Source organism: Chrysochloris asiatica, unplaced genomic scaffold (assembly GCF_000296735.1).
Source record: "Chrysochloris asiatica unplaced genomic scaffold, ChrAsi1.0 scaffold00207, whole genome shotgun sequence".
NCBI lineage: Eukaryota > Metazoa > Chordata > Mammalia > Afrosoricida > Chrysochloridae > Chrysochloris > Chrysochloris asiatica.
In genome coordinates, this window is record NW_006408725.1 from 2,995,187 (window position 1) to 3,010,262 (window position 15,076).

At 41.0% G+C, this 15,076-nt stretch overlaps 1 protein-coding gene across 1 annotated transcript in view; it reads right to left on the bottom strand.

The window, feature by feature from the left end:
• Positions 1–15,076, bottom strand: part of F5 (coagulation factor V (proaccelerin, labile factor)) — a 142,580-nt gene that overhangs the window by 79,104 nt on the left and 48,400 nt on the right. The window contains exon 3 of the mRNA XM_006872654.1: positions 8,110–8,232. Coding sequence (XP_006872716.1) covers positions 8,110–8,232 — 123 coding nt within the window. The remainder of the gene's footprint in view (positions 1–8,109; positions 8,233–15,076) is intronic.

The window sequence follows — 15,076 nt, forward strand, 5'->3', positions numbered from 1 at the left end:
TATATGGATGTTGTTTATTGGTCCAGTGGTAAGGATTTTTGTTTTCTTTACCCTGAGGTGCAACCCATACCGAAGGCTATGGTCTTTGATCTTCATCAGTGAGTATTTTAAGTTCTCTTCGCTTTCAAGAAGCAAGGTTGTATCATCTGCATAGCGCAGGTTGTAAATGAGTCTTCCTCCAAGCCTCATGTCCCAGTTTTTCATCATATAAACTAGTTTCTCAAATTATTTGCTCAACATACAGATTTAATAAGTATGGTGAAAGAATACAACTCTAGCACACACCTCTCCTAATTTTAAATCATTTGGTGTCCTGTTGTTCTGTTTGAACACCTTCCTCTTGGTCTATAGTGTACAGTGGAGATATGTAGTGTATCCTTTTGCTTTGAGTAAATTACTCAGAATTTTACATTCATCTGACAGTTATTTAAGATCAATTTCAAAAAAATAAAAATGAATGAATGATTTTAATTAACATAACTACTAAAAGCTGAATCAGGGACATCTTGAAACATTATGAGCAATAGTATTTGCATCTGGGTATATATTCTGTAATTATAGTGAGTGAGAACTGCTAATGAGATGCATGGACAGGTTGGGGATCATTATCAATTTTTTTTTTTTTTTTTACTATTTTCACTTCACAGTATTTTATTTTACCTTTCATCTGCAATGAAACAGGCATGTTGTGTCTTTAACTTTACTACCTAATTCCAACTGTCTGATTATAATGCTGCATCTTGTGCTCATTGTACCGATCAGTAAAATTCTTTGGAGTCCTAGTGTGACATTGGAGGATAAGCACTGGATGCCCAATCAGCAAGTCAGTGGTTCAAATCCACCAACTGCTCTTTGGAAACCCTATACAAAGTTCTTGTGAGTTGGAACTGACTCGACAGCATTTGATAACAACAATAGTGGTGGTGGTATGCCGTGGAGTCAGTTCTGACTCATAGCGACCCTTCATAGGGTTTCTGAGGCTGTAAATCTTTACCGGAGCAGAAAGCCTCATTTCTCTCCCAAAAATGGCTGGAAGTTTCAAACAAGTTTCAAACTGGTAGCCCAACTTGTGACCAGTACATTACCAGAGCTCCTACAACAACAATGTTGTTGTTGTTAAGTGTCATCAAGTTGGTTCCGACACGTAGCGACCCTGTGTAGGGTTTTTGAGGAGCTGCTGGTGAGCTTGAACCGCCGACCTTCCAGTTCAAATGGCTTTGCAGTCTGGTGCATTAACCCACAGTGCCACATAACAATACTAGGCATGAAACATGAACAGAGCTATTAGAGGAGGTAGTTGTGAAATTAATTTATGGCAAGCCTGACATTGTTGTTGCTTTTAATTGCCATCAAGTCAATTTGGGCTCATAGCAACCCTGTATAGGGTTTCTGAGACTGTAAATCTTTGTGGGAGCAGAAAGTCTCATCTTGAACCACTAACTCTGTGGTTTGCTGTCCAGTGTTTGTCTTACAGAGCCACCCCACACCTCAAACTTGTCTTAGATTCTATATAAAAATGTTTTGTTGTTGTTAAGTGCCATCGAGTCAGTTCCAACCGATAGTGACCCTGTAAAACTCTAAAACTGAGAAAGAGGAGAAATGAACAGGATAGACTATTGTGCTGAGGACAAAAATCCTTATCCAGTTTCTTGCAGAATGAATTCTTTACACAGGGTAGCCTTTTATTTTATACATATTTACTCAATTCTGTTAGTTTCCTGCTCAGTCCATTGTCAGCTTTGTAATTTGTTTACCCTTGTCATGATGTACTATTTACCAATGGCTCTCAGTATTCTTTTTTTTTTTTTTAATGTAAAACAGAGAATACAAGCTTTTCAGAAAAATGAAGCTACATAAAAAGCCTTTTTGGTTACCCATTATCATGCTTGTTCATGAAAGCCTCCCCCTTTTTTTTTTTTTCTCCCTTTTTTTTAAGCAACTCTTTTCCTCTCATTTAATAAACTTGGTGAATGCAAGTACATTCAAGGATCCAAGACATTCTTTTAGAAGCTATAATGTAGGCAATGGACAAATTAGAATGCTGATGTTTTCTAAAGGCACTGGTTCTATACAGAGGGCATACGTGTCTTCTATGAAAGGCAGTTCACACTTTTGAGATTTGTGAGAATTTGTACATTAGCCATTACTGTTTGCTTCAGGCATTTATCACATATTCAAGTCCCCAAACAGCTAACCAGTTGTCATCTAATCAATTCTGACCCATGAGGACCCCACGTAAGTCAGAGAACAACTATGTTTCATACTATTTCTAATGGCTGATTTTTTTTTAGAAGGCGATCACCAGACCTTTCTTCTGAGGTGCCTCTAGGTAGACTTAACAGCACTAAACAACAACAACATTTGGTATATGTGTAAAACCTCACAGGCAATTGGAAGTAATGTCTTTGATGGCTGTTGTTGTTAAGTGACATCAAGTCAGTTGCAACTCATAGCAACCCTATACAGGTTATTTAAGGAGTGGCTGGTGGGTTTGAACTTCTGACCTTGCAGTTCAAACCGATCTTGAGGTCGAGTGTTTATCTTCCAGTGCTACATCAGGACTCCAATGTCTTAGATAGGAATAAGAATTGTATTCCCCATCACCTGTTTTGAATGGAGTCCTGGTATGGTGTTGTAGGATAAGCACAGGCCTACAAACTGCAGGTTGGTGGTTCAAACCCACTAGCAGCTCCTTGGAAACCCCGTGCAGGGTCGTTATGAGTCAGAACCAACTTGATGGCACTTAACAACTATGCCAGTTTCTAAAGGATCTTACTAATACATTTAGGAAGAGTTCTATTACCTTAAGAAACTACATTTCTATCACTTTAGAAATTTTATTACATTTAGAATCTTCCTATTACATTTAGGCCGATTTTTCTCCAGAGTGATCATAAGAAAATATCTCAGATACTTAGAAATAAACCTTGGACTCTCTGAAAAATGTAATTACTCAAAATTATTCATTTCATATGAGCTCTGGATAGCTGAGTTTTCTAAGCAATTTTAATTCAGTTAGGCATTTAAATTCTATGGGGAATTTTCTTTCACTCATGATGATAAGCACCATCCAAGGCCAAGGTCTTTATTCCATGTAAACTTGGAATTTAACACTTGCACTATAAATGACCATGAAATAATCACAGCAACAATAGCTATTATTGCTTGTTGTTGTTGTTGTTGTTGTTAAGTGTCATCAAGTCGGTTGCGACCCTGAACAGGGTTTCCGAGGCTGTAAAACTTTATGGGAGCAGAAAGCCTCATCTTTCTCCCGCGGAGCAGCTGGTAGTTTCGAACTGCAGACCTTGCAGTTTGCAGCCCGATTCGTAGCCACTACGCTACCAGAGCTCCTTATTGCTTAGTGCCAACTATTTTTTCAGTGAAAAAGAAGAAAAGCCTCGACGAGATGAACCGGCACAGTGGCAACAATAAGGGCTCAAACACAACAATTGTGAGGATGGTGCAGGACTGGGGAGTGTTTTGTTCTGTTGTGCATAGGATCGCTGTGAGTTGGAACCAAATCAGCAGCACCTAACAACATGTGTCACATTGTATATATTATGAATAATTCTTATAATAACACTAAGTGGGAGGAGTTGACAGCTCCATTTTATAGAACTAAAACTGGGAGTTAGAGGTAAATGTGTTGGTCCAAGATTACTTAGCATTCAAACACAAGTCACTCTGGCTCCAAAACCAGCATCTTTCAAGGGCTAGCTTTTCCTTCTAGCAGATGAGAGTAGGTCTCCAAATTCTTGATGGGATTCAATAATGAACTTCTAGAAAAGGAGGACAGTTATCTAAGTTAATCGCTCACTGGTTAGCTCAAGTGCCTCACTGGTTAGGCAAGGATTAGATTCTCGCCCAAGCGTATTACATTGTCTCAACTCCCCACCATTTTTCTCTCAAATATGTGCTTCTGGAATGTGGAGTCTCATCTCCTAGCTGGCTCAGCACATAGTTAGCTTATCTCCAATCCTGAATAAATAGTTCAAACCACAGAGAGAGGCTATTTTGTTGTTATCGAGTCGGTTCTGATCCACAGAGACCCTCTAGAGGCTTTCTGAGGAATAGCTGGTAGGTTTGAACTACTGGCCTTGTGGTTCACAGTCCAGTGCTGATCCTACAGCACCACACTAAGGGTCCAGAGAGAGCCTATTGCTGTTGTTGTTGTTGTTAAGTGCTGTCGAGTTGGTTCCGATCAATAGTGACCCTCTATAGGGTTTCTGAGGAGCAGATGGTGAGTTTGAACCACCAACTTTGAGGTTCAAACCAACTTTGCAGTCCAGTGCATTAACCCACAGCGCCACACCAGGATTCTGATAGATGCTATAAGAGAGAGTAAATGTCAGACATGGCGCATGGGGTGTTTTATTTTAACCCAGGGAGTACAACAGAAGGGCTGTCTTTTACCATGAAAGACACTACCCATTTACTAGATATCAATCTAGTTTGCAACAAAATTTTACTTTCCCACTAATCTGTATTTACTTTTCTTAGACTCAAGGAGCCAGAGACAATATTATGCACTGATAATCAGGGCACCAAAGGAAGCAGTGGGAGCATTTTAAACAATGATTGTTCAGAAATGATTGCTGGAGGAGTGTGGGGACAAATAAACAGCAAAGGAGGATGGATAATGTCACCAGCGTCATTCACTGTGCAAACAGCCTGGCTGGGGTACAAAGTTTACCACACTTACCTCTTCCCATATAAGAAATGGAGACTGTATGCGGCATTTTAAATATGTTAAGTGATTGTTCATTTAGTTAGGTCAAGAAATTCTTGACCATTCTACTTCGCCCTGTCTTCCCACATTAGCTCTCTGAGATGCCAGAAAGACCACAGTTAATGATTCATTGTTTTTCAAGTCAGGGATTAAGTACTAATGTAAACAATCCTGGAGATGGTAGTTCATTGACTTATTATTAGTCATCTTGTGTGGCACTGTAGGATAAGCACTGGACTGTTAAGCACAAGTTCGGTGGTTCAAACCCACCATTTATTCCTGGGAAACCCTATACAGGGTCACTATGAGTCGGAACTGACTCAACAGCCCTTAACAACAATAGCAACAACACCTGAGTGAGAATGAGTTTGACAGAAATTTACAGAGGAGATGTTGCTGTGTTGTATAGCCTCAAGTCAGCTCTAACTAATAATGACCCTGTATAGGGCTTCTGAGAGTGGCTGGTGGGACTGACTGCCAACTTTGCAGTTAGCAGTTTAGTCCATATCTCACAGCTCCACATATCGGCTCATATGTGTTGTTGTCAATTACCTCATATGCATGTGAGAGCTGGACAGTGAATAAGGAAGACTGTAGAAGAATTGACGCATTTGAGTTATGGTGTTGGAGGAGAATATTGAAAGTGCCATGGCTGCCAAAAGAACAAATAGATCTGTGTTGGAAGAAGTGTAGCCAGAGTGCTCCTTGAAGGCCAGGATGGCCAGACTTCATCTCTCATAATTCAGACATATTGTCAGGAGGGACCAGTCACTGGGGAAGGATATCATGTTTATTAAAGTGGAGGTATCAGAGAAAAAGAGGGAGACCCCCAGCAAGATGGATTGACAGAGTGGCAGCATCAATGCACTCAAGCATGGCAACAATTGTGAGGTTGGCCCAGTATTGGGCAGTGTTTTGTTCTGCTGTGCATAGGGTCACTATGAGTTGGTATCGACTTGATGGCACAGTAGGCTCATATAGGACAAAATAAATGGAAAAAGTGCTGGATAACCTATAACTTGTCAGGCAAATATTAGTTGAATTTTGACTTGAAAAATCATCTTTATCTTCATGTTACTGTTGTTGTTAAATGTTGTTAAATGGATTCTGATTCATAGCAAACCTCTGTAGGGTTTCTGAAGCTTTAAATTTTTGTGGGAGCAGAAAACTTCATTTTTCTCCCACAGAATGGCTGGTGGCCTCAAACCACCAATCTGATGGTTTGCACTCCGGTGCTTATTCTAAGTCAGAGGTGGAGAACATCCAGCCTGTGGTTTGGCCCTGCCAAGGCAACCACAGTTTCAGCCATACAAATACTGTTGTTATTAAGTGCCATCAAGTCAGTTCTGACTCACAGAGACCCTGAATAGGGTTTCCAAGGAGCAGCTGATGAACTTGAACTGCTGACTTAGGTGGTTCAAACTGACCTTGAGGTTCAGCCCATTAATGTACAATACCACACCAGGATTCCATCCAAATATAACAGGCTAATTTTTAAATAGATAATTTTGTATGGTCCACGAATGATGTTATAAATATCCAAAAGGCCCTTGGCAGAAAAAAGGTTCCCCACCCCTATTCTAAGTAATATTTATTGAGTGTTTATTATATGCTCGGCACGGTTCTACATTCTCATTACAACAAATCTGTAAGAAGTAAACATGATTACTTTTTACAGATGAGAAAGATAAGCCACAGCAACACTAAGAAACGTGATAAAAGTTACATAGCTAGTGTCTGGGCCAGAATACATATCTATCCTGTCTAATTCTAGAACTTGCATTATAAATTGCTCTTCTATTCAACTTCTTTCTTTAAAGGTATGATGGAAGAGGAGCATAAAAGGTCAGTGTTCATTTTAAGATGTAACTATTACAACAAAGATGAAACTTTTTGCTTGAAACTAGTTCTGGGCAGTACTTTACTCTGTGCAAGGTGATCTGAACATCAGAATAACGGGAGTAATAAGAATGCTATCAACAATAGCTATTTAACTATGCTGTGGCTCTTGTGACCATCATCAGGATCAATATCATTATCATCATTTATTGAGGGATTACCAGGTTCCAGAAACTATGTTTGGTACACAACCCAAATTCTTTTATTTAATCCTTCAGAAAACCTCAGGGGTAGGCCCTTTCCCATTTTATAGATGAGAAAGCTAAGGCTCAGGGAGGCTAAGGTCATAGAACCAGACATAATAAAGCTAGAATTAGAACTTAACTGTCTTCAAAGCTTTTAACCACTTCATTATGTATAACATTCGAATATTTTTTCTACCACCACCATAACCAAGTGCCACTTACTGAGTGTTATCTATGTGCTAGGTTAGCCATAAGTCACTATGTGAAACCATGGCTTATGAACTAAATCTGACCTACTGCCTAGTTTTATAAATCAGATTTTACTGTAACCCAGCCACACTCATTCAATTACATATTGCCTATTGCTGCCTTTGCGCCATAGAATTCAACAATGCTGTTGATGCTGTTACATGCCATGGAGTCAGTTCCAACTCATAGCAACCCTGTGTAGGGTTTTCCAAGTCTGTAAATTTTTACGAACAGAAAGTCTCATCTTTCTTCCACAGAGCAGCTGATTGATTCGAACTGCTGACCTTGTGGGTTAACAAGCCAACATGTAATCGACTACGCTACCAGCATTCCTTTGAGTAATAATGTTATTGTTGTTGTTAAGTGCTCTTGAGTCAGTTCCAACACATAGCAACCCTGCATAGGGTTTCTAAGGAGCAGTTGGTGGGATTGAACTGCCAACCTTGCTGTCAGCAGTTCAGTGCATATCCTACAGTGCCACATTACAACTCCTGCAAAGTCCAAAGTACTTACTATTATCTGACCCTTTACAGGAAATGTTTGTTGATAACTTTTAAATCCATATTAAAACTGTTACCCCCATCTCACTGATAACCACCCTGCAGAACAGAGTTTCTGCCCCACCAGGTTTCCAAGGCTGTAATTCTTTGTGGAAGCAGACTGCTACATCTTTCTTCCATGGAGTGACTGGTGGGTTTGAATCATCAGTCTTTTGGTTAGCAATCCAATGCTTAATCCACTGCACCCCCAGGAATCTTCTAAAATATATTGCAATGTATTGCAATTCCCATTTTACAGATGCGCATATTGGAGCTCTGAGAGATTAAGTCTCTTGCCCACGGTCACCCAGCTATTAAAGAACAAGAAGCTAGCTTAAAAGCCAAGGTCTGGAAGACTCCAGAATCTTGTCCTTTCTGATACTTAGAAATGAAACAATTTTTATAACTACCAATTGCAGAGAAGGAGGTTTCTCTAACAACATCTGGCTAACAATTCAGTTCTAAATGTACATCCCCTCTTGTATGAGAGATAATGAATTCCTCTTACCTTCTGAGAATTTGCTGTACTTAATTCCTTGAGGATGGATGCTTAAAGGCTTGTCTGCCTTATTCTTAAAGTGAACCTTCATGGTGTCTCCAACTTCAGCATATAAAGTAGGCCCAAGAAGCCCTATGGAAACAAGAATTTAAAATATGACTGTGTCCAGAATGATCCAAGACAGAGATGCCAAGCAAGAAAAGCATGCAGACAAATTCCAAAAGGGATTGCTGTCAATGCTCCTGGGTCTGAAGATCGCTTATCTTCATTACAGAAGGCGTTGTCAGCTCATTAGTTCTATATTATTTGCTAACAGATAAAAACAGGTAGGGAGAAAAGTAACGCTTGACCTGAACCCAAAGCAAGGCAAGAGTAGGAAACATAGTTCAGACCATGTTTAACCACTGGCTTTCCTTAGATACAACAGTCTGAGATACAAGGAAAGACAGATATTCATGTCCATTTTCCATCTACATAGGGGGATTTGAGGTAGAGTAGCTACTTTAGATTTCTCTAAGGAGATGCTGTTTGCTCAGAGACCTGAGTATGGCAAGGAAGCAAATCATGTAGATGTCTGGCTCTGAGGCAAGTTCAAAGGCTCTGAGTCAGAGGGGAGCTGAATGCATCCAAGAACAGTAAGGACAAGAGTGTGAAGAAATGAGGAGAGGGTAGAAAGAAAGCAGATGAGGAAGGACTATGGTCTATATAGTAAGGACTTTAGATTTTCTTCTGAGTGAAATGGGAAATCACTTTAAATTTTGTGCAGCAGATAAACATGATCTGAGATGTTTAAGAATTTGTCCTGGCTGCTGGGTAGACAATAGTCTACGTGGTGATGAGAACTGACGTTGAGAGACTCAGTAGTATGGTGATGGTCGTAGTTGTGTGCATGGAGTCAGTTCCAACTCATAGCAACCCCATACAGGGTTTCTGAGGCTGTAAATCTTTATGGGAACGATGGGATCAATGTGAAGCTGATGTCCTCCCATGTAAACTATCACATAATTCACAATAAAGCATTAAGAAAAAACAAAAATCTTTATGGGAGCTGAAAGCCTCATCTTTCTCCTGTGGTAGATTCGCACAGCTGACCTTTTGATTAGAAGCCCAGCACTAGGTAGTATAGGCAAGAGCTAATGGCCGATTGGAGTCCTGGTGTGGCACTGTGGGCTAATGCATCAGACTGCAATGTCATTTGAACTGCAAGATCGGTGGTTCAAGCTCACCAGCTACTCCTTGGAAACCCTATACAGGGTTGCTATGGGTCGGAATTGATTCAACGGCACTTCACAACAACAATGGGAGATTGGGCCAGCATGTAGAACAGTGATGAGAAGCGATGGCATTCTACACATACTTTAAAGGTACAACCAATAGGGGGAACATACGGGGAAAGAAAGCAAGTTGGGCATCCAGAAATCAAGACTGAGGTTTCACTTACACCATTCCAAGTAATGTGCTACGTCCTGGAAATACAAGGATCAATAAGGTATGATCCTTGTCCTCAAGAGTTCACAAGCTAAATTAGAGATAGATAGATAGATGATAGGAGCTAAACAAGCTCTGGTAGCGTAGTGGTTACGAATTGGGCTGCAAACAGCAAGGTCAGCAGTTTGAAACTACAAGCTGCTTCATGGGAGAAAGATGAGGCTTTTTGCTCCCATAAAGATTTACAGCCTTGGAAACCCTGTACAGGGTCACTGTTATGGGTCGGAACCGACTCGATGGCATATAACAACAACTGGAGAAGGATATCATGTTTGGTAAGATGGAGGGTCAAAGAAAAAAGGAAGAGAAAATAATGGCCAAATGGCAGCATCGATGTACTCAAGCGTGGCAACAACTGTGAGGTTAGCCCAGGATCAGACAGTGTTTCATTCTGTTGTGCATAAGGTCACTATGAGTCCATACCGACTCGATGGCACCTAACAACAACAACAACCTCTGAGATATGAGCAAAATGCTATGAAGTAGGAAGGGTGAAAGGGAAGAATGTATGTGAGTCAGAGTATATTATCAATAGTCATATTGTATTTATATTAGTATTCATAAGCATGTTAATTTCAATATACTAGAATTTCCCAAAGTTTAGTCCTTAGATTTTATGCATCATAGTCCTCTGGGATCTTACTAAAAGGCAAATTGCCAAGAATCACCTCAGGCCCAGTGAATCCAAGTCTCTGGGGGACAGAGCTTTTAAACTCAGGCTTCCAGACAATTCTGGCATTCATTTAAACTTGTGATTGTATCTCCATATGCCTGATTTCAACCAAGTGCCTATTGACTGCTCTTCACTTCTCCTTCCAGTAGGAACCACAGGCGCAGGAATAGGAAGTTATAGTAGTCATGGAGTTTGTAGTGACGATCATAATTATAAGGCTTCCCTTAATATATTGTTGTTGTTGTTAAGTGCCATCAAATTGGTTCCATAGCAACACGGTATAGGGTTTCCAAGGAGTAGCTGATGAGCTTGAACCGCCAACCTTGCGGTTCAAATTGACTTTGCAGTCCAGCACATTAACCCACAGCTCCACACCAGGACTTCTCATTAATATATTAGCACCCTTAATGTATTTGCATATTCTTAACTCCTTACATTAATCCTGACAACATACTTTTAAGGTAATTGCTGTTTCATAGATGAGGAAATAGAACCTCAGAGAGTCTAAATAACTTGTCCAATATCATACAGGTAATAGAAAGCAGAGTCATGATTTAAACTTAAATATGTCTGATTCCAGGTAATGAGTTTTAATCACCTCTTTATTCCACCCTTCACCTTTTAGTTATTCATTAATTTATCCAAACAATATTAATTGTCCATGCTACCCTTTATGTCAGAGTTACAATGCTGAGTAAAGCAGATACATTCCCTAGAGCTTATGACTGAAAACACAGATCTGAACCAGTAATCGCCCAGATTTTCATTGAAAACTGTGGTAAGTATTGTGAAAGGATGCACTGAAGGGCATTTAACAGAGAAACCTAATCTAATCTGGAATGCAGGTAAGGGTTTGGGGTTGGAAAGACCACCTTGAGGAAGTGGTACTTCAACTGTGAACCAAAGGTAGAAAGGAAGGTAACCAGTCAGGGGCTGGGCAAAGGGCTTTCCAGGGATTTGAGTTAGCATGTGCAAAGGTCCTGGGGCACAAGGAAACATGGCAGAGTAAGAGAACTGACAGGTAGCCATGGGAAAGCCAAGGGAGGTAGATGGTGAAGGTGACGGCATCATTAGAGACAATCACATAGTGACCTCTAGCCCTCTTAAAGTTTTTCCTTTAACCTAAGTGTGTCTGGAAGCCATTGAGGAGTGTTAAGCAGACAGTGACATGGTTTTTAAATCTGTAACTGTGTTTGTGAACGATCATCTGGATAGAAACCAGAGTGACGACTGAGAGGACATATAGAAGGCTCCTGGAGAAAGATGTAGGTGACATATTAAAGTGATGGCAGTGGAGCTGGCAGGGAAAGGGCATTTTAGAGAATTATTTGGGAGATAACGTGGTCGGTCTGGCCTTGGTGACTGGATTGGATTTGGAGAGGAGGGTGAGAGAGAAGTTGCCATGGATGACCAGTGAGGTTCTGGCATAATGAGATGGGTGGGTGAGGATGCCATTCTCTGAGGTGGAGGGCACTGCATCAGTGTTTTGTTGGTGGGACAATGACAGTGATCCTGCCTGCTCATTCCACACCTGAGTCAGAAGTGATCATTTATGTGCTGCTCTGATGCTGGAAGCTATGCCATTGGAAGTTCTGCCACTGGTGTTTCAAGTATGAGCAAGTGGACACGTTTCAGTAGAACTTTCAGACTAAGATTAGGAAGAAAGGCTTAGTGATCTATTTTCAAAAACAAGTCAGTGAAGATGTTACGGATCTTGTCTGACTCACTTGCTTCAGATCACTTGCTTCGGACATAAGGAGCAATTGCCAAAGAAGAATGTCATGCTTGGTCAAATAGAGGGCCAGTGAAGGTGTGGGAGACCCTAGGTGAGATGGATTGGCACAACAGTTGCAATGATGGTCTTCTTGTGCAATAATCATGAGTATGACATAGGACTGGACAAGGTTTCATTCTGTGACACGTATATATATATACAGTTGTTATAAATGAAAGTCAACTTGATCACAGCGAACAGCAATCTTTCCAATTGATGTTGTATTGCTTTTCCTGAACATCTCGCCATAGAGTTTATACTGATCTTATGCTTGAAACATTGTTTTATTCTCAAGACTGTGGAAATTCCTTAGCCCAATCCTTATTTTAGAGATGGATAACAGAATCTTGGGGTAGGTTACTGTGTGATTCACTGGCATTGCTAGGACTAAATCTCAAGTCTCTTGACTACTGAGCCAATGTTTTCTCGACCACCTTCCACAAGGCAGGTTTGGACACCCACTTTCTGGAAATAGTCAAGATGTCTACACTTATTTTAATTTAGTACTACATCTGATTTCACACTTGAATTCCTTTTTGTTGGCTGCTACCCTTAGTCCTTGCTCCTAATGGAGCTTCCCATGAGCACAATGGAGTACTGCGGTGTAGTGGATTACATAATGTGTCTTCTAGCCACACTCTATAATTCCCATCAAACAATATTTCTGCCCTGCTGGGTCTAGTAAGAGAAGAAGTAAGAAAATACTGATGCTGTTGTTGTTGTTAAGTGCTGTCAAGTCGACTCTGACCGATAGTGACCCTGTGTAGGGTTTCTGAGGAGCAGCTGGTGAGCTTGAGCTGCCAACCTTATAGTTCAAATGGCTTTGCAGTCTGGCGCAATAACTCACAAGCACCACACCAGGACTCCAGATACTGATAGGATAATATAATTCAGTTGTGGGCGTTAGCAGAGATCATTGTAATTGTGAAAACTTGAGACTCTAGCATGATTATAAAATGAACCGTTCAGAAGCAGAAGAGGGGATGTCACTACTATTAGGAAAGAACGAGGAATAGAGCATGTCCTTTGGACCCCAACACCAGAAAACTGTGACAACTGAGGAGTGGTAGAGAAGCAGCCGCAGCAGAACCAAGAACCAGAGCATGAGATAAACAGTGGCCTTCCCAGCCCAAAGAGCAAGTAAAACTGAATGACTTTGGGCAGGAAACTTGCGTGTAGAGTGGGTTATCCCCAGGCACTTAAGTGAGGGAGTTAGGTTTGCTGACCCACAAGGTTAGAGCCAAGTGCCTTCAGGCTGAGGTTTATGGTGGAGAGGTGTGTCTTGTGGCCATTTATCAATAGCTGACTAGAACAACTGTACCCTGAGCACTTTGTAATCCTGTATTGTAACTTGTAAACTTTGCTAATAAACCCCATAACTGTGAGTACTGTCTCTTGAGTTCTGTGTGGTCATTGCAATCAATTATCAAACCCAACTGAGGAGTAGAGAGGGTTATGGGAGGAACGGATGGTGTCCTGTTAGTTTGTTTTTGTTTGTTTGTTTTTTGGTGTTGGAAGTGAGCTTTGTAACAATGGTTCCAGACTTGTGGAACTATGGGGTTTTGTAAGAGAAGGAATGAAGAGATATGGGAAATGAAACTTTTGATTCTTAAATATTTACTTTGCTTATTGTTATTTATAATGGCTGAAAGAAGTGTAAGATGTTATGCTGCAACTGTGGTGAGAAAAGCTGCTACTGAAGTCACCTGGGGGAAAAGCCTGGCTTGCTAAGCAGGATGATTGATAGGGCTCATGATCCACCCTGCCAGCCAAAGGCCCAAAGCCACATGTGTACGTGTGAAAAGCCACATGTGTACGTGTGATGGGAATAGTGATTAGGTCTCTTGATTACAGATAGCTTATAAACTCCCTTCAGCCTATACTTCACTTGATTGGATATGCTAAAAAGGGAGTTAAGAATTGCCTAGAAAGAACAGTAGCCTGCATATAGTTAGGGAGCTTAGGTGGAAACCTGAAACCCACCCAGAACTGCTGAGAGAACAGATTTCCCTTTGAAGAAAAGACCTGCAAAAAGAAATATTAACTGACTTTTAAAGTTTTAAGCAAGCAGTTTGCTACTGGATGCATTGAGGCAAGGAAAGTCTGGCTATTAGAAAAAACCCCATTCTAGGACTGAAGTCAAAGGGAACTTGCAAGCATCCTGGGATGCTCACTGGAGACCACCTGGGTCTATTTGATGAATGGAAGTTGGGGAGAATGCACCAATGAAGATATGAATTTAGAGAGAGTAAGAGTAGGGGCTGGCTGGTCTGAAGTGTAGGAAGTTGTGTGAGCCTTATTAGCATAGACCAAATCCATGTGGGTTTAGGACTGATAGTAAGTGACAGTGTCAGCTGATGCAGGGAGGATTGTGTGGACTCCCAAGTTTACAGCTGGTACCTATTTGACCTAGTGAGGATGACTAGAGCTGAATTGAGCAGAACCCAACCAAATGAAAGAAATGTTGGGGATAGTATGAAATGCTGCAACTTTGATGGCTTGCTGTGGATTGGACTTTGCTTATGAATGCAGATGCCTAAAGTTCCAACAAGAACAGAAGATGTTTTACATCAAGAAACATGCTTTGCCAGACATGTCTGGAACAGCTAGAGGAACAGATGATAACTTCTTGAAAGAAAGACCAGCAGGAAAAATCCAAACCAAAAATGGCAGTCTGCCTGGCTAAAATAAGAACAAGCAAGTTGTTCACCAGGGAGATATCAAGGCAAGCAACTAAGTCCCTTCATGACAAAACCCCCTCCAAGACTAAAACTCAAAAAGAACACATGAGCAGGCATGTAAGCTTGCTGGCAACAACACTGGTCTACTGGTGAGTGGAAGGGGGAGGAAGCAGCAATGAATGTATGGGCTGAGTTCAAACACATTCCATAGGCTCCCATAGACCTGGAGATGAAAGAGAGAAGATGAAGGTCTGATTGGTTCAAGGTATGGTGAGACCTGGGGACTCCTGAGTCCATGGACAAGGACCTAGCCATGGAGGGCTAGAGCTGGAGTGAAGCATCCAGCTGATATGAAGTGAG